This window comes from Orcinus orca, chromosome 9 (assembly GCF_937001465.1).
Source record: "Orcinus orca chromosome 9, mOrcOrc1.1, whole genome shotgun sequence".
Classification (NCBI taxonomy): domain Eukaryota; kingdom Metazoa; phylum Chordata; class Mammalia; order Artiodactyla; family Delphinidae; genus Orcinus; species Orcinus orca.
The window spans coordinates 13,672,091-13,690,583 of NC_064567.1; the positions used below are offsets into that span (position 1 = coordinate 13,672,091).

The window sequence follows — 18,493 nt, forward strand, 5'->3', positions numbered from 1 at the left end:
CTGTAGTTGCCGACTCTGCCTTTGTTCTCCTGCCGGCGGGGAGAGGCAGCTAATCAATGGAATTCATCCAACAGTTGTTGAGGAGTGTGACCGGCAAGAGAGAGGCAGGGCTGGAGCTTGCTTCTAGCTTGTTGGATTCACTGTCTACCTGAACGTGTCTTAGGCTTAGGAGAGTTTGTTTTGTTTTGTTTTCTGTTGAGAGAAATAATGCACAACGGAAAGTGAAAAGCATCTTGGAAGCTAATTTTAGTGTTAGAGGTTTTTTTCTGGAAAGAAATATAAAACAGTCAACCCACCCATATAAGGATTATATCACCATATTCAACAAATACCCCAGATGTTTTAAGAATACACGTTAATCTGTATCTTGGTCAGTTAGGGAGATAGTCCATGGGGGAGGAATGGAATGAAGACAATGAGAGCAGTGAGAAAAGGACAGAGCAGGAGCGGGTGAGGCATCTCACAGAGCTGGACGGGCTTTGGGTGGCACTTTATTCAAATTCTAATGACTCTGTTTTTCTCTCATCATTTTCCTTCTCAGGGTTTTTAACAAGTGTGAAATCAGAACTCAGGAATCGATCATCAGAATATTCTGATATTTCTGATTCAGAAGACTCTGGACCTGATTGCACCGCACTGGTACGCCTGGAACCCTTAACTTAAAGTTATGTGACAAAAAGATGAACACCCACTTTCCTTTACCTAGGAGGAAAGTGAATGACAGCTTTCCCAAAGCCTGTCTCTCTGACCTTTGTGGCACAGGGCCTTCTCTGCAGTGGTAATTATACACACACGTCCCATCATGTGACTATTTACATCTGATCGACATAGCTTTTGTCTGATTTTGGAAAGGGTGGAGGGAGATTCTCTTCTCAGGTTTCTCGTATTTCTCTCATAGGTTATATTTCATTTTGCCTTAAAACCTGTACTATGCGGTTTTTTTTAACTAAGGAATTATGTTACTGTAGTTATTAGACATTTTCACTTTTTCATATGAAATACAGAAATAATTCCATGATAATTAAGATTCTCACTTTCCCTAGACGGATAAAGTGTTTCTGGTTAGTTTGTACAGACCTGTTCAGATTTCTTATATAGATTTGCCTCCATTTAATTATCTCAGAAAAATAATTTTACCACTGAAGAGTCTGAAAGTTCAGGTGATGAAAAGAAACAAGAAATTACATCAAACTTTAAGGAAGAATCTAATTTGATGAGGAGCTTCCTTCAAAAGAGCCAGAAGCCATCTAGGAGCGAAATTCCAGTTAAAAGGTGGGCATGCTGATGATGGTAGTCTTATTATATTGTGATATAAATGATAGGAAAACGTTTGTTGCTTTGTTTTGTTTGGGGTTTTTGTTTTGTTTTAAATTTTACCAAAAATTTTATTAGAATTAAAAAGATTCTTTTTTGCTGATCCGCCCTTTAGGGAGTGTCCTACCTCGACGAGCACAGAGGAAGAAGCTATTCAGGGCATGCTGTCTATGGCAGGGTTGCACTATTCCACGTGTTTACAAAGGCAGATACAAAGCACAGACTGCGGTGGTGAAAGACACTCTCTCCAGGATCCCAGCAGCTGCCGCAGCAGTAACCATGAGGTTAGGCAGCTGTATCGCTGTGATAAGCCAGTGGAAAGTGGTAAGAAACATAAACTATAAGTCTCTGAAAAATAACATATAAGCCCCACCTTAATAGCCGTGTCATCCTAGTTGAGGTTAGAGATTATGAATAAGAACTGTTTATTGCACATCTTTAGTTGGAAATGGTGTTAAGCCTATTGGCAAAAGAATACATAATGTTGACAAATGTAAGATGCAAGTATAAGAACTCAAAATGTAAATTAATGGATTAAGAGTTGTGTTCACTGGCTGTCACAAGACAGTATTGTTTCCCTTTTATAAGTCGGGTCAGAGTGGAGGGAATGTTTTGGTGTCTTAATTGACGTGCTAAGTTTGAACAATCAACTCTTTTTCCTTTTGTGGAAGCAAGCTTTGAACTGTTACTGCTTGAGGATGTTCTCTCCTACTTGAAAAGGAAGCATTAGGAAAGAGACAAGACTCGGTGGCATCATCAGTGATGCCACACAGTGTTTTCTTCTGTCTGCCTTTGGTGAAAAATTTTATTTCCCTAAAAATCTGAGGAGGATTGGGGAGAAGATGGTACCACATTAAAACTGAAGTCTGTTGTAGACATTGTGTTCATTCCCACCTAACTGTGTTAACTAAGTACCAGGAGCTTGACATTGATTTCACTTAATTCTCGAAACAACATTTTGGGTGTATGTAATGTAGCTTTAACAGGTAAAGGAAAAAAGACTTAGTGGACTTCACTTGCCCATACTTACATAGCTGTTCAGAGGTTGGAATTTGAACCCAGGACTAGACGGTTTGATCTCAAAATCTTTGCTTATTGTATAAGAGGAAACTGAGGTTTAAAGAGGTTAAGTAACTTGCCTTAAGATGCATGGATAATGGAAGAACTTAAATTCAAATCTGGGTTTGTCTGTCTTTCCACTATACCATTCTGTCTCCCTGTAATCTCTTTGTCCCTTGAAAAGAAAGCTTCTACGGAAACCCTGCCAAATTCAGGCAAACATATGCCTTTATTCTATATGGGAAAATATATTACTTTTAGAGAAAGTATTATTGCACTTGGTTTTACATCTACAGCAGATGGCCATAGAATTTGACCTAGGTCCTCCACCATCTGGCACAAAATCCTGCCATAGAAAGACAGTCATTGGGAGAATTGAAAGAACTAACATGTTAGATTGAGAGCCGGTGACTGTTTTGTTTTTGAGAGGGAAAAGAGTGTGGTGAAAGTATAGGAATAAAGAGTTAGTATATTCATTTCAAAATAAAATGTCAATATAAATTTACTTTCAATTTTAAGTAGCAGGCTAACTTTGTTCTTTATGATCCAGTTTGTGCGAAGATCGTTTAATGAAAGCTTCTCTTTAGGGTATCACGTCAAGACTGAAGATCAAGACTTGAGGAGTTCTTCCTGGATTAAACAATTTGATACAACTTCCAGATTTAATCGTCAGGTATATTCAAGGTTTGAAGCGTTCAAATAGATTGTCATTGGCTCCGTTTTGGCTTTCTTTTTTTAAGCTGCAACCAGTAATCAACCACTAGACCTGGAGAGCTTAAAAATGACCATTAAACGCACATTTGAACAGCTCTCCATTTTTAGGGATTCTGATATAATGACTGATGAAAGGCTTATGGATAGAATGTGATCTGGAAAAGAACAGTTTATTTAAGAAAACAGTTAAAAACTCCTGGCTGCCAACACCTTTAGGTTATGTCTGGCTAGAATGAAACATGAAAGGAAAAAAAAAAGTACCACAAGGATCCTTTTAGTTTCTGACGTTGTTTGTCAGATTTTTTTTTTTTAATGTTATTTTATTTATTTTTGGCTGTGTCGGGTCTTAGTTGCGGCGCACGGGATCTTTGTTGAGGCGCGCAGCTTCTCTCTATTTGTGGCATGTGGGTTTTCTCTCTCTAGTTGTGGCGTGCAGACTCCAGGGCACGTGGGCGCTGTAGTTGTGGCACACAGGCTTAGTTACCCCGTGGCCTGTGGGATCTTAGTGCCCTGACCAGGAATCGAACCCACGTCCCCTGCATTGTAAGGCGGGACCACCAGGGAAGTCCCTGTCAGATATTTTTAGATACTAAATTTCTTTGAGAATTTGATGACAGTTACGGATTCTCTTTCCAGAAAAATGTCCATCATAAATATGACTTGTGCTTACATTTTCTCATGGTCTGTGCCCACCCTCACCCCAGACCATTCGTTGACTCCAGATTAAGAGTCCCTGCTCTAAGAGAAGGCACTTGATGTTTTAGGATCCTGGTGTATGAATGCTTATACCAAACAAAACGAACCCAAAATACCTTTTAAAAAAACCAAAACTTTACCAGTAGCACCATACAAGGAAAGCAGTATGACCTTTTGCTGCAGACCTTGGAAAATGACAGCCGAAGAAAGAATCAAAATTCTCATGTGGCAGAGCGGAGTCCTCAAGCCTCCCCAACCCCAGGCATTCTCTGAGTAGCAGAAATATGGGTAGTTTTTATGTTCTTCGTTTGGCTTATCTATATTTTCTAAATACTTATCAATTACAGTTATAGTAAGAAAAAGAACCGAGTTATTTTTTCAAGGCAAGTACAAGTTCTCTTCAGGGAAGGATATGCTCCAGGGTCAAAGGTCAGCTAAGAAATCCCTGAACTATTAAGAATTCACTTATTCAGTGTATGATTTTATAGTGCCTCACTGGTTATAAAATTTATAACTCATTAGCATTATAGGATTTAGTATTAAAAGTAAGCTATTATTTAAATCTAATGGTTGTTTTTATAATTGTCTGAAAATAAAGAAGTAGGGGCAGATGATTAGCAAGATCACCTTAGAGAAGATTGAATTTCTATTGACTGTAATCTAGCGAGGTATTAGAAAGGTATGTCAAATTGAACAGCTGTTTCTTCATGCTCAGCAGTATTTGTGAGACTATTTTAAAGCAAGTCTGTGTTGAATGCTGTTTTTAAAACTTACTTGACTGTTACAGAATCAGAAATTCATTTTAATACACACACACACACACTTAAAACTAGCTTCGTAAGACATCACATCTGCAGCATGCTCTTTTCGAGTTTATCTTTCCTTCTCTTTTTAATTCTGGTCAGGACCCTCTCTGTTTTGATTTCAAGACCCACCAGTCATCTGTCTATCTATCTATCTGTCTATCTGCCTGTCTATCTATCTATGTTTTCTTCTCGACTTAAATTATGAGGCATCTTCAAGACTTGAATCCTTCAGCAATTCTAGGTTTTGGAATGAGATGGCCCTCAGGAGGGGTGGTTTTCTGAGGCTACTACATGTTAAGAAAACCCAAGTTCAGTAATCTATTTCTTCTCTCCCTTGAATTGTTAGTGCATATAGAGGTTAAATACTGTACTTATCTTAAAGGAACCCTAAAAATTCGACCTTATTTCCTTCCTTCTTTTTTAGGATCTAAGTAGAGGCCAGAAATGCATCAGAAAGGAAGTTTCATCAGAAATCAGTCAGAAGGTACAAAGTAGGAATTCTGTGGACAGCAGTGGCTCAAGCCCTCAGAATGGAAAGTATATGCAGAGTTCAAGCTTGATGTCAGGGGCATGCCAGATAAGTAATGGCAGTGTAAGCCCAGAAAGGCCTGTTGGTGAAACTTCCTTTTCAGTGCCCCTTCACCCCACCAAGAGACCTGCATCAAATCCACCACCTATCAGCAACCAGGCAACAAAAGGTAACTGCTGCATGCGTGCGGGTTAAGTCCATTTCTGACTGTGTATGTTGGTGACAGTAGCAGTTTAGATAGACATCGTCTGTACCCTCACGTTGCTCACAGCCCGCTGCGTCACAGACAGCGCAGCGATAGCAGAGCGTGCACAGGTTCCTATGGGGACAGAGAAGCAGGACACCTCAGTCAACCCCGAGGAGCAGCAGGGGCTTCCTGGAGAGGGAGGTAGATCCTGGAGAGGCTGACAGTGGGTTAGCCATGCTGAGGTGGGGGAAGGAACAGCGTAGACAGCACCGAAGGCAGAGGAGACAGTGTGACCCACAGGACAACAGGGAGAAACAGCACGGGGTTATGTATGAAACTGCCCTCAGTTTCATTGCTGAAGCACAGTTTGAGGCAGGATCGGGTAAGAGCTCGTGCTGAAGAGATAGGCAGGGATCAGAGCGTGGGAGGTCTCCCAAGTCTTAGTGAAGGAGGTTGGCCCTTCCCTCTCACATGATGAGGTGGAAGAGTTTTAAGCAGTGGAATTCCAGAAGTGTGACCCTGCTCCTTCAAAACACCGAAAAGCCTTTGCCTACCATGTCGCCCTCGTTTAAATCTTCCCGGTGCTGTCACCTATAATTTTCATTGTTATTTATGCTGTTGTTGGTGTTCTGTATGTTATAGGTAAACGTCCAAAAAAAGGAATGGCAACAGCCAAACAACGTCTTGGGAAGATCCTTAAATTGAACAGAAATGGCCACGCACGTTTCTTTGTGTGACGGAGCTGCGGTTGTGGTCACTCTTCCTTTCGGAGACCGGTCTCGGGGTACGGGAGCCTGGAGCTTCCGCGCGCCCCCGCTGAAGCAGTTTGCATGTACCGTAGGGAACACTGCCTGAAGAACAAAATGAACCTGATGCTGCATTTTCACTGTGCCACACCCACTCAGCAATAACCATTTTGGACCTGGTGGGGAGAGGAAGAAGGAGGGTAGAACCTTAAAAAGAGACCTTGAACTGGAAAGGGTCTCTTGTCAGGGCTTGAATTTCATTTTGTTGTTGGTAGTGTTTTGATTTGTTTTCTGTGGTAGGGTAAAGAATTATCAATAATTTATTTAACAGATTTTTTTTTAAAGTTAACAGCTTTTAAATTCTTTCTTTTTTAAAGCTATTTATTTGGAAGATTTCTGGAGAAATATCTCACTAATTTAGATTTAAGAATGTGAAGGTTTTTAAATTATTTTTGATAGTGTGTGTGTTACATGTGGGGAAGAGCCACGGTAACAGTAACTAGTCTGGACTCTTAAATTTGCTATTCAGGTTAAAGTCTTAAACAGGGATTTGATGCATTAATTATTTTAAATTAAGATGTATATGAAAATCATTTTATTTTATATAATTCATGTGTTTTTTATAAGCTATTAGCTTCGCTTTTGCTAACATCCAAGGTGCATACTGTTATCCAGGTCGATTACCTATATCCCACCTTCCCTCTGCACTCCCCATCATTTCATAACGACACAAGACTCTTCTCTTTGCAGGGAAATACTTTCATAGCCAATGTGTAAGAACTACATAGAAGACCCCACATGTCTCATTTCATTTGACATTGCAGTTTTCTTCTAAATAGAAAAATAGGCTTCTTGCATTTTCATTTTTTGCTGATGATATCTGGGTCCCAAAGAGTACAGCTTTAATATCTTTTTCCTACTTGTGGGAAAAGTATTATAAGTTTGGTTAAATTGTCATGTTTGTAGTTTTTCAAATACATTTGTAACTACAGAGGGCCTTCTTCATACTACTGGTATTGGAGGGCAGGACCAACACCTGCCACAGAGGTTATATTTTATGACGCTTTTATTCTGTATACCTAATTTGTTGGAAAATATGAAATATGGTTTGACTTAGAATATTCAAATCTGCATAATAAGCCGTAATATAATAAGACTATACTATATTAAGTTGTATAGAAGCAAGCATGTTGGAGTAGATGATTTGGGTGTGTGTGTGTGTGTGTGTGTGTGTGTGTGTGTGTGTGTGTGTTTAGTTTTTTATTTCTTAACCTTCTAAAGAATTATTTAAGATACGGATTTGGAGTAAAATGGGTGCTTTTTGCAGTTTCTTCCATCTATCCTAACTTAACCAGTGCATAGTGAGGTTAAGTATCTGGTTGAGCTTTAAGGAATCATTTCTCTCCTTTGTGCACAACTTTTACTAAGTGCCAGTTTTCAGTTGCTTGCAATAGCTTATATTTTCCTTTTCCTCCCCCCATGACATAAAAACAAGTGATTTCTGCGGGGGTGGGGTGGGGTGGGGCGGTGGAGATATTCCCAGTTCTGACAATAGAGCATTTTACAAGTTCCTACAAAGAAAATATAGGCAAATTGGATAAAATTTATTTTTATGGAGAAGAAATACGGCCATATTATGGGTTTGTCTTTTTTTTTTTTTTACTCAGCAAGGTAGCAGGACTTTCCCTTCTGTATTAAGTATCACTTGAAGAGCTAAGAAAAAAAAAAGTCTATACCATTATCTTTCATGGTCACATTCAAATGTGTATTTTCAAAGAGAAATATTTCTTACTCTGCCTCCGTTCCAATATTTCATGGAATATATATGAAATATCTTACAAATGAGCCTTTTTGGTCCAAGTGACTGGACCACTGTCTGGGTCTTATCTGGGTGTCAGGGAGAAGAATTTTTATGGGAGTACTAAATGTCTATAATAGGCCTACTTAAACTCTGTACGCTATGCCAAAACTAGGCAGAGATAGGTACAGTCAGTCATTTGTTGGTCATCAGAGCTCAAGACGTCAAAAATGTGGGTCTGCCTGTTTCTCCCACCTTCCCCACACAATATATTACTGTGATGTTTTGGTTTTCTGTAGACACCATTTTAGGGTTAAAATACACATGTTTTGATGTTAGTTTAAGCATTGAGAATTATAATTTCTTTTTCCAGCTACATTATGATTTGGGTTCTTTTGTTGCCTTTACATTTTTCACAGCTCTAAGTATTTTTAATTACCTTTTTTTTCTTAGCTATAAAAATGAAAATAAATAATTTATTTTTATGAATTAAAATTGTAGCCAGTATCTGCCTTGTGTACTTAGGCTGGTAAATACTAATTTTAAGTAGCCAGTATGTTGAACTTTTAAGTGAAGGAACTGTGGATTCATTTTTGGCAGTGTTAGCCCATTAACTGGCTAAGTTCAAAAAACTTTCAGTAACATGAAATAACCACTAAAACAGAATACATGTAATCTTTTTGTGTATTGGTAAAAATCCAGCCACTGATCCAGTGACTTCCTTGTCAAACCTCTTGTAAAATCACTGGCTGTGATGCATCCCTTTATCTTGTAGAAATGACAGAACTTTGAAGTAACAGCTTCTGGACTCGACTGCAATAGACAGCCTTTCCCTCAGTCTCATTTATTATGTGTTGTATAGACCCTGCAACCTAGGAAGACACCAGTGGTGGCATTTAGCTAGTTATAAGCAAATACAAATTATGTCAAACACTTACGATTTAACATATGCAATTTTAAGTGTAGTAGTAGGTAATCATTTTCCTGTATTGATTCAAATAAGTGACTTCTGTTAACCTGGGATCCCCTGTACTGTAATTCATAACGTCACATAATATTATGCTCTCCAGTATTGATTAACGGTGTAAACTGTACAAAGCTGGCAGTTTATAATAGTTCAATACCTAGAAATACTTTGAACTTCATAAGTATCAGTTAATTTTTAAAGCATACAGAATTGAAAATTCTGACCGAAACCATCTTATAAACTCAGAAAAGAAGCCCATCTTTATCACTACTTAGCACTGAATACTGCTTTATTTTTTTTGCTCTATTTTTTAATAATCCTAGTTATTGCCTTTTTAATGAACTCTACTGTATTTATTCATATGAGATCAGCAGGTATTTATCAGACATCTACTATGTGCCCAGCACTACTTAGTACTGTGGGGGGCATATAAAGTTGAAGCTGTATTGTTTGCTCTTGAAGGTATCTTCTCCAGGAAATAAGCAGTATTATTTTCACTTCTAAGCAAACTTAAGCAAGAGGGCCCATTCATAAAACAAAACTTTATTAGTTTTAACAGAGATACACTATACAACTGTAGAGGTAGAAGTAAAAAAAAGTTTTTTTATATTTTCAAAATTTGAAAAACATTTCAAAAGTTAATAATTAAATGTTCATAATCATAGGGGCATGTTATAGCATGAAAGGGAGCAGAAGACCTCGGTGTTTGTCCAAGTTCTGCCCTTTATGTTTCAGCTGTGTGACCTTGAAGAAGTCATTTATTCTTTCTGAGTCTTAGTTTTTGCATTTGTAAATTTGGATCAAAATGCAGTTAAGAAAAACACAGAAAAGCATTCCTTAATCTATTAACACTTCATATTTGCAGAGGATTTATCATTATTTAAGTTACAGCTGACAACAAATGCACATTTATATGCTTTTTTTTTTTTTTTTTTTTTTTTTTTTTTTTTAGCGGTACGCGGGCCTCTAACTCTTGTGGCCTCTCCCGTTGCGGAGCACAGGCTCCGGACGCTCAGGCTCAGCAGCCATGGCTCACGGGCCCAGCCGCTCTGTGGCATGTGGGATCTTCCCGAACCGGGGCACGAACCCGTGTCCCCTGCATAAGCAGGCGGACTCTCAACCACTGTGCCACCAGGGAAGCCCTATATGCATTTTTAAATGAAAACTGCTGTTACTCATAAAATTTGCTTCATATCAAATATATGCCCAGAGCTTGCTACCTAAAAAATCTGAAGAATCTCTAACAAGATGCTGAATTAAAGTCAAAATCAGTGCATGAAGTGAAAGAAAAAGGAATGAGATACTTTATGGATAAGAGTGAGAATGTTTATCCTCAAGTAATCATTAAGATGATTTAAAGTAATTAAAAGATAATTTTAGGTTTTTCTCAAAGAGTACTGCTTCATAGATTGTGCATACTCTTCAGGGCACTAGCATAAGGTAAAATAAGTCATGGAATGAAAATGATTTAACATCCATCCATGGTACTAGAGCAGGAAAATAAGATGGTAGATAGATGGGGATCAGCAAAGACAGCTCTGAGTTGGCCAACCATGGCTCGTTGGGTAGAGAGAGAAACAAACCACTGTAGTGTAGGGAGACTCGGCCAGATTCTGCTTTTTTCAAGAAATGCTCTTTATAGTGATTAGTCAACTCCCCAAAGAGCTGATGAATAATTGTATGGCCCAGTATACTACTGCCAGAAGTAGCTATTGCAGTATGTGAGCATTTTATGATTTCATATTAAGAGATGAGGGTTTTATATAAATTTGAAATTTTTTCAAAAGTTCGTTTTTCACGTTAATTATTAAGCTAATTGCTTCCTCCAAAAAGAGAAGTTAAAGATCACCAGTCATTTTCAGATGCCGTAGACCTTCATCTAAAGCAGTTTTGAGAAGGTTGAACATCAGATCTTTAGCTTAAGAAGAGAGACAAATGAAACCCAGCGAGCGCAGTGACTCGCCTGGGGTCACAGTGGATCCCAAACCTCTGGTACTTTGCTTCCTACAGCAGCCCCTGTTCTGTGACACTGTGAGGCCTCTGCTCATCCTGTGGCGGGTGATGTTGATACACTTTCTAGAAGCCAGGTGGAAAGAAAGGGGAAGAAGTCACATACTACTCACTACATTGCTGTTGAACGTAATGTAATTTTAATAATGGAGCCTTACTAAAAGCCCTTCCGTTATTTTTGCTTTTTTTTTTCAGTGAACGTCATGCCGTAAGTCAAATATTTGCTATCCCTTCCATAAAAAATTTTTAAGTTAAGGACGTTAAGAAGCAAATGCCTGTTTTCAAAGCAATTAGCTTATTGTGACTGTGGTTTTATTCTGTTATGGTGGGGTTTTTTCCCCTTTAATGGGTATGGGAAAATAATACTCATTAAGCTGCATTCTACCCCTTAGAGTCTCCCTCTCACCCTTCCTGTCCTTCCTAGTGTCCTGAAGCTTTGTCTTAACAAGCGCAACATTACATTTCCTTTGTTAAAGCCTTTTTGAAACTCTATTCAGTGATTCTTCCAACAAGTGTATCTGCTCTGCACTATTTCACTAATAAACCCTGGCTACCACGTAGCCCCTGACCTCCAAGTAGCTTACCTATGCAAGACCTGTGACATCCTGAATTCACTTTTCTTTATTTCAGAAAGCACCCCTAAATGGAACTTAATCAAAGATAAACCTTGTCTCCACCCAGTTTTATTTTGGCCATTTCCTATTCAAAATGTCAGCTATTTTCCCCCAAGATTTTTCACCAAAACAGTGATCATAAGTGCTGGAATATATACTATTTTGCAGGAATAAAATAACCCAGAAATACTCTTATATTTCTTTGGTGGATTTTGGTTGGTAACTGTTACCAGCAGGAGGTGTAATGTATAATGAGGAGTTGATTCCTTGCCTAGAATCATTTCTTCCCTCTAAGAGTCATAGGATTCACCTTTTATTTTTACAAAGCATACATGTAACTTCCACGTTATAGTCAGGGACCTGAGGTGTAACTTGCTAAGTGAACCCCAAGGTTATTTTATCTTGCAAAAGAAACCTAAACCAAACTAAGGGCCTTACATTTATGGTTTAGACTGAATCAAAAGCTGTAACCTCAGTTTTTCCGAAAACAGCTTCTGACTGCAAAGCAAGTCATGCAGTTGTTAGGTATGAAATAGCACTGATCAGGAAATGCACATGCGTCTGGGCAGACTGCATTTCCTTCCGAAAAGACTTTTCTACTTTTAATATAAATTAAGCCATAACAGTTTCATGCTGTGGAAAGAGGGTGAAAAGGTTCATTTTAATGAGATTATATGATATGAACTTTCACATTTACTGTGAAATGTCGAACTTTGCCAGTGCTTCAGCAGGTTTGTTTGATTTGGGGGTGGGGTGGGGGGAGGGTAAAGGGTGGTGACAGGGAGGGGTAGTATTGGTTTTAGGGGGTTTAAATCTGTGAGATTTGAAAAGGGACAGTTGTTGGCTATGGTATTTACTAGTTTTGTAGTAATGTTTTGCTAGCCTGACTGACTTTCCTGAGCTGATTTTCATGCCCATGGTCCCAGGTGACTGTTAGCCTTTCTCGTTCGGGGTGTCTGCAGAGTAGTGTCTTGTTGTGTGGATAGGCGGTCAGTGTGTGTGCACATGTGTGTCCTTTGAATAGAGAAGCACACTGTGTGACGACAGAGTGAAGTGTGGCTGGGAAGTGGGATGCTGAAGCTTTAAGAGCATTTTTTTTTCGATTCATAACAGTATTTCCCATCTTTTGCCTGCAGGCAGGGAAAGTGTACAGTATTTATTTTGTTTCTGTTTTAAATTTGTAAGTTTTTAAGTAGCTTACATTGGTTATTATAGGGGAGGACAAGTGGCTTGTTTAAAGTTGTATTTGGTATTCCTACTTTCCAATTTCTGTACTTTAAAATATTGAAATTAAAATTGGTATTAATTCTGTTCTGATTTTTTTTTAGCACTCGGTGTATTTTTTGCTTATTTTGTTTGAAAGCATAAATGTTGAAAGTTATATAAAATGTGTCTTTGAAAGAAAAAAATCTGAATTCTATATCCAGCTCTGACTTTCTGTTCCCTTTTTCTGCTTATTGAGTCTTGGGAGAATTATTTAAGAATGTGAAAAACTGTCAAACTTATGCTCCTTACGAGTTCTGAAGGTTTCAACGTAAAAAGTAATGCGTCTTATTGCTTTATGGGATGCGCTGCTGGGGAAGCAGTTGCTGAAACAGAGGAACACAGAGGGGTGACTGGGGAGAAAAGGCTGCTCGGTGGCCACGGGTGCGGGTGCTTCCCGACGGTCACTTAAGAGCCCTCGTTGTCCCCAGCCTGGGCCCCCCCGCAGACGTTTCCTGAGCACCTGCAGAGTCCCGGGCCCAGCTCTAGTGCCAGAGCTACAGGGTGAACAAACAGCCCCAGTTCTCAGGGAGCTTCTGTGGCTGTGAAAGGCGAGGGAGAGCGAGGCGCCCTGGGCCTGGCTGCCTCGTGCAGGTGAGGGCGGAAGTGCAAGTTTAACGAGGAGGACCAGGGGCCTTCTGGACACGGTGCTCGAGGTCTCCCAGCTCCAGGCCTGGGGGGATCTGAGTGTGCCGGTACAGAAGACCCAGGAAGCAGGACCAGTGGGGGCGGCGCTTCAGGGCGGAAGAGGGGCCTGGGAAGGGAGCGGGGAGGAGCAGCCCGAGCGGCGCTGGTTTCTGGAAGGCAAGGCAACCGAAGGGCCTGAGGCCTCAGCTGTTTCACTGCCCAATACCTGCAAGAGCGTAGGGGGTGCGGAGGGCACACACCTCAACAGCCTCACAGGAGTGCTACCCAGGGCACGTTTACACCTCCCCTTTCTACTTCCTGGCCTGCTTTCGTCCAGCTGATGGAAACCCGGATCTGAACAAATCTGTTCTTTGGTAAAAATCCGCATACTGTCTGTAAGCCTTTGGGGGTGTTGACCCTTCATTAAGCTCGTCTGTTAGAATTGATGATCAGGACGTGCTGTCCTTAGACTTTAGCCGGATTTCCGTGTTTCTGCCAAGCAGTGAGACGGTGAGATACACCAGTAGGGATGCGGGGCGTCGGAGAGTGCGGGAGGGGTGGCGTCTTAAGTCCTATGCAGGCAGGCAGGGTTTGGAAGAGGAGCCCTCGGTATCTTTGCTTGAGTCCTCACTGTGGACCACGCATATTTTCCTTTCTTCCTCACAGCAGCCCAACGAGCCAGGTGCTGTCCTTCCCATCCTGCAGATGGAACCGAGGCCAGAGGGTAAATGACGTGTCCGGGTTCACACTGCTAATGAGTAGGACTGAGACTGTAATCAAAGCCCAACTCTAAAGGCCACGTTATTTCTCTGATTATTTTTAATGATTGTGTACTTTCAGTTATTGGAAAGGAATAGATGGTCTTTAGGAAAGGTTTTGTTCAAAAATTGTCTTTGTAGGCACCCATTCTGAATCAAAAATGTATTTTCCTACAGACGTTTCCTGTCACTCAACTAAAGTTTTGAGTCTGTACTTCCCCAGGAGCTGGGCACACATGAAAGAGTGCGGTTTCTCTTCTAGGACCTCACCTTCTAGTGAAGTTCGGGCTGTACACAAGGGACACGTGACACATGAACCGAGCATGAATTCCCACGGTTGCGGTCCCCAGGGTCTGCACAGAGGCCGTGCCTGTGCACCCTCCGCGGGCCTGCGCAGCCCCTGCGGGATGCGGGGATGTGGGGATGTGCTGATGCCTCCCGCGCTGCCCCTCGGCCCTGGTGAGTGGCTCGGCCCTGGTGAGGAAGGAGAAAGAGAAAAACGGTTCTGGGTTCTGCCGGCGCGAACGCCTTCCGGACCCTGGCTCCTCTCTCACCCCCACTCCCATCCACGTCTGTCTCCTCATCTTCATTCGCTTTCGGGCTCCCCCATCTCCCCTTCCTTGCCGGGCTCTTCCCACCCTCGGTCCCAGAAATACTCTTTAGGCTTTTTGAAGGGCTAATTCTGAAGTTTCGTAGATTCCCATTCCTTCCATGCCAGAGCTGGAGAACAATAAAGGGCCTAAAAATAGACAGTAATATGTGTAAATTTCCTAAGTTTTTCTAAGGCAAATATAACCTGGGACAAAAGATTCACAAGAATAGTAAGAAATAGTATTTGACCTTCCCCTACGCATTTATTCTAGAAGCTTCCATACCTAGGGAACTTGAGATACATTTCAGGTTCTGGAATAACGCACACCAAGTTAGTGGTGGCCGGTGACCTCTGGGGACTGGGAATAGGGATGGGGAGATCACTGAGGCTGGAAACTTGCACACACTTTGGTTTAATGATTTTTGTTTTCTAATTCAAATAAAGTATCAAATCTGTAATTAAAAAAGACAAATGTGTTCTACCACAGGGTATGGATTAGCTGCCCTAAGGCGGCTAATTGTACCATGGTACACATTCACACCCATCAGAAGTCAGGCCCTGCTGCTCCCTGGGGTTCTGCACTGGTGACCTAGCAGGGCTGGGCTGGGTCAGGATGCTGCACGGGACACAGCAGGTCACCAGGGGGGAAACCCTCCCTCCTCCCCAGCTCTCAGCCTTGTCCGTGCTCCCATCGCTGTGCTTCTCACTCAGCAGTGTCCCTTGTTTTGTCTGAAGAACCAGCCAGCGTTTAGGCCTAGGACTACATGTATTACTCTCCTGTCATCAGCACCTCCCCAGAGTTTGGTACAAATCTCACTAAAAATACATTGAATAAACACATGAACAAACACAGATAGTCCTCATTTTCATGATTCCCTCCCCCAATCCCTCCCTCCCTTAGAACCTGAAACAAAACTTTATGGTAATGCTTTGCAAACTTTACTGTATATAGGTGTGACTTGATTTGAAAATACAGATTATACTAATGGTTATTGTGTAAAACTACAAAACAGATTAATTAGGTTAAGAAAGGATTTTTTTTTTTTTTTTTTCCTACCAAAAGGAAAGGAAGACGTGCTTCCTGAAGGAGTTACTGAATTCCACGGAGCAGTATTTTCAGAGCTTTGAGGCAGGACCCTTCATGGGTGCTGCTTGCTGTGCTTTAACTCCTGGGCAGGGTGATGATCAGGGAAGGGATTGCTGTGTACTCCCCTCCTACCCAGAGACCAGCTCTGTGTAAGGCAAGGTATTGGGAGGGCAGTGTTGTCAAGCCACACAACAACAAAGTCCTGTTATACGGTTGCTCAGACAATGAGACTCCCACTTCCCCATGATACACACTAAAGAGGGGTCACGCAGTGACTGTTCCCAGAACAACTGAGGTTTGCCCACGGTGACTGCTACTTCCCACAAACAGTAGAAGGACCTTTCAAAACAGGCTCAGTCCCTATAAAAGGATTTAATTGCCTCATAAGCAAGTCTCTACTATGTTTCAAGTCACCACTCACCATCTTCTATCCTCCCAACTCTTTTACCTTCTGTGTCTTCACTGTCATTTGTATAATTTGTATTATTGTCTTTATTTATTTATTGTCTTTATCACGTGTCATGTATTCCCCCAGGTTTTCATTCCTGCAATGGTTTTTTTGGTCTAACTTGGATGTCCAACCCCTGATCTTTCCCACTATCTCTTACACTCCCTTCACCTTCGCTCTCCTTCCAACCCGGATTGGTTTCCATGATCTATTAAGACAATTTCCCCTTTGCAAAGGCCCTCTACAACTTGTCCTGATCTCCCTCCAAGTTGTTCTCAAAAGGTAAAAGCCCAATCCAAGTTGAACCCAACTTCCCTGCAACTCAGAAGCAACTAATCTCTGCTGGAAAAAAAACCAATCGCATAACCAGGTTGACTGGTTTAAGTTTAAATTTATGATCCTCAGACTTACGTGGGACTTAATATTGTCTAGCACGCCTGTGTTTTTGTGGGAAACTTGCTCTTCCATTCTCTGAAACAAGCTACGATCCCGGGCTTACATCTTCTCCCTCCCTGGTCTCCACTCTAGCCCCACTTGCAGCTGAGAATCCTTCTTCACATCTCACTTGGAAAATAGAAGCCTGAATTAGTTTCCCGGGCTGCAATAACGAATTACCACAAACTGGGCTTAACACAACAGAAATCTATTCTCTCACAGTTCTGGAGGCTAGAATCCGAAATCAAGATGTCGGCTGGGCTGTGCTTCCTCTGAAGGCTCCAAAGGATCCTTGCTTGCCTCTTCCTAGCTTCTAGTGACTGGTGGCAGTCCTTAGCCTTCCTGGATTTGTGGGCATCATTACAATCTATGCCTCCATTGCTATATTGTAAGCAGATAAGGTAGGGGATCCCTGGAGAAAGAAAACCAGGCATGGCTTTCTTTTTTTTTTTTGGCCACACCGTGTGGCATACGGGATCTCAGTTCCCCGAACAGGGATTGAACCCATGCCTGCTGCACTGGGAGTGTGGAGTCTTAACCACTGGACTGCAAGGGAAGTCCCATGGCATGGCTTTCTTGACACGAGAGAAACCATTTTAGGCCTAAGCCATTTTGAGATCTAGGCCTGGACACAATGCTTGCCCTTGAACAGGTCTCAGTAATTATGGTCTTAAGGGAACAAAAGAACAAACTGTCATTAGGCAAGAGAAGTAACAAGAGCAAAGATAACAAATCAGTTGTAAAGACTCCCAGTTCTGTTTCAATGGTAAAGACTAGTCTGAAGCACTTACTTGAGCTGTTTTGCAGAATTTAAACCCCCCTCAGGTGCTCAACCACCAGATAAACTGGAACCTAAGGGATGATACTGTTGACTTTTCTGAACCTCATGACTTCAATTAACTAAAGCTTGGGCTCTGTCAACTTGGCCCCAATTCTATGCTGACTTCTGCTCAAGCCCTTTCATGAACATGCACTTACCCTTAGCTTAAAACTTCCCCAATTTTGCTGTTTGGGGAGACAGTGCTTTGCGAAAGCTCTCCCGTGTTCTCCTTACTTGCTGCAGGTAATAAATCCTTCCTTCTCCCAGTCGATCTTTGGCTTGGTTGTATCTTTTGGCTCAACACCCAACCAAGAAACGAACCCAGTTTTCGGATAATAGCATCATCCTTCCTTTCTTTTTTAAAACATGTTATTTTTATTACAAAACAATACTAAAACCACAATTAAAATTTAAAAGTTAAGGGAATTCCCTGGCGGTCCAATGGTTAGGACTCAGTGCTTTCATGGAGGGTGGGGCCCAGGTTCAATCCCTGTTCCAGGAACTAAGATCCCACAAGCCTCATGGTGTGGCCAAAAATAAATAAATAAATAAAATTTAAAAGTTAAATTAAAAATAAAATTTTATTAATAATTTTTTACAGAATTAAAAAAATTTACCCAGCAATCCCACCACTGGGTATATACCCAGAGATAAACATAATTCAAAAAGACACATGCACCCCAGTGTTCATTGCAGCACTATTTACAATAGCCAGGACATGGAAGCAACCTAAGTGTCCATCCACAGATGAATGGATAAAGAAGATGTGGCACATATATACAGTGGAATATTACTCAGCCATAAAAAGGAACGAAATTGGGTCATTTGTAGAGACGTGGATGAACCTAGAGACTGTCATACAGAGTGAAGTAAGTCAGAAAGAGAAAAACAAATATTGTATGTTAACACATATATGTGGAATCTAGAAAAATGGTACAGGTGAACCGGTTTGCAGGGCAGAAACAGAGACAGAGATGGAGAGAACAAACGTACTGACACCAAGGCGGGGGGAGGGGGGGAATG

At 41.2% G+C, this 18,493-nt stretch overlaps 1 protein-coding gene across 5 annotated transcripts in view; it reads left to right on the plus strand.

The window, feature by feature from the left end:
• Window positions 1-14,836, plus strand: part of KDM7A (lysine demethylase 7A) — an 83,162-nt gene extending 68,326 nt beyond the window's left edge. For 3 of the 5 annotated variants that reach the window (XM_049715072.1, XM_049715073.1, XM_049715074.1), the window contains 6 exons: window positions 542-639; window positions 1,124-1,272; window positions 1,430-1,638; window positions 2,961-3,046; window positions 5,014-5,287; window positions 5,948-12,757. In XM_049715072.1, coding sequence (XP_049571029.1) covers window positions 542-639; window positions 1,124-1,272; window positions 1,430-1,638; window positions 2,961-3,046; window positions 5,014-5,287; window positions 5,948-6,042 — 911 coding nt within the window. In that variant the 3' untranslated portion in view covers window positions 6,043-12,757. Of the gene's footprint in view, window positions 1-541; window positions 640-1,123; window positions 1,273-1,429; window positions 1,639-2,960; window positions 3,058-5,013; window positions 5,288-5,947; window positions 12,758-14,350 lie in introns of those variants that run through there. The other 2 variants (XR_007479355.1, XM_049715076.1) reach the window with 2 other exon arrangements.
• Window positions 14,837-18,493: the final 3,657 nt, after the last annotated feature.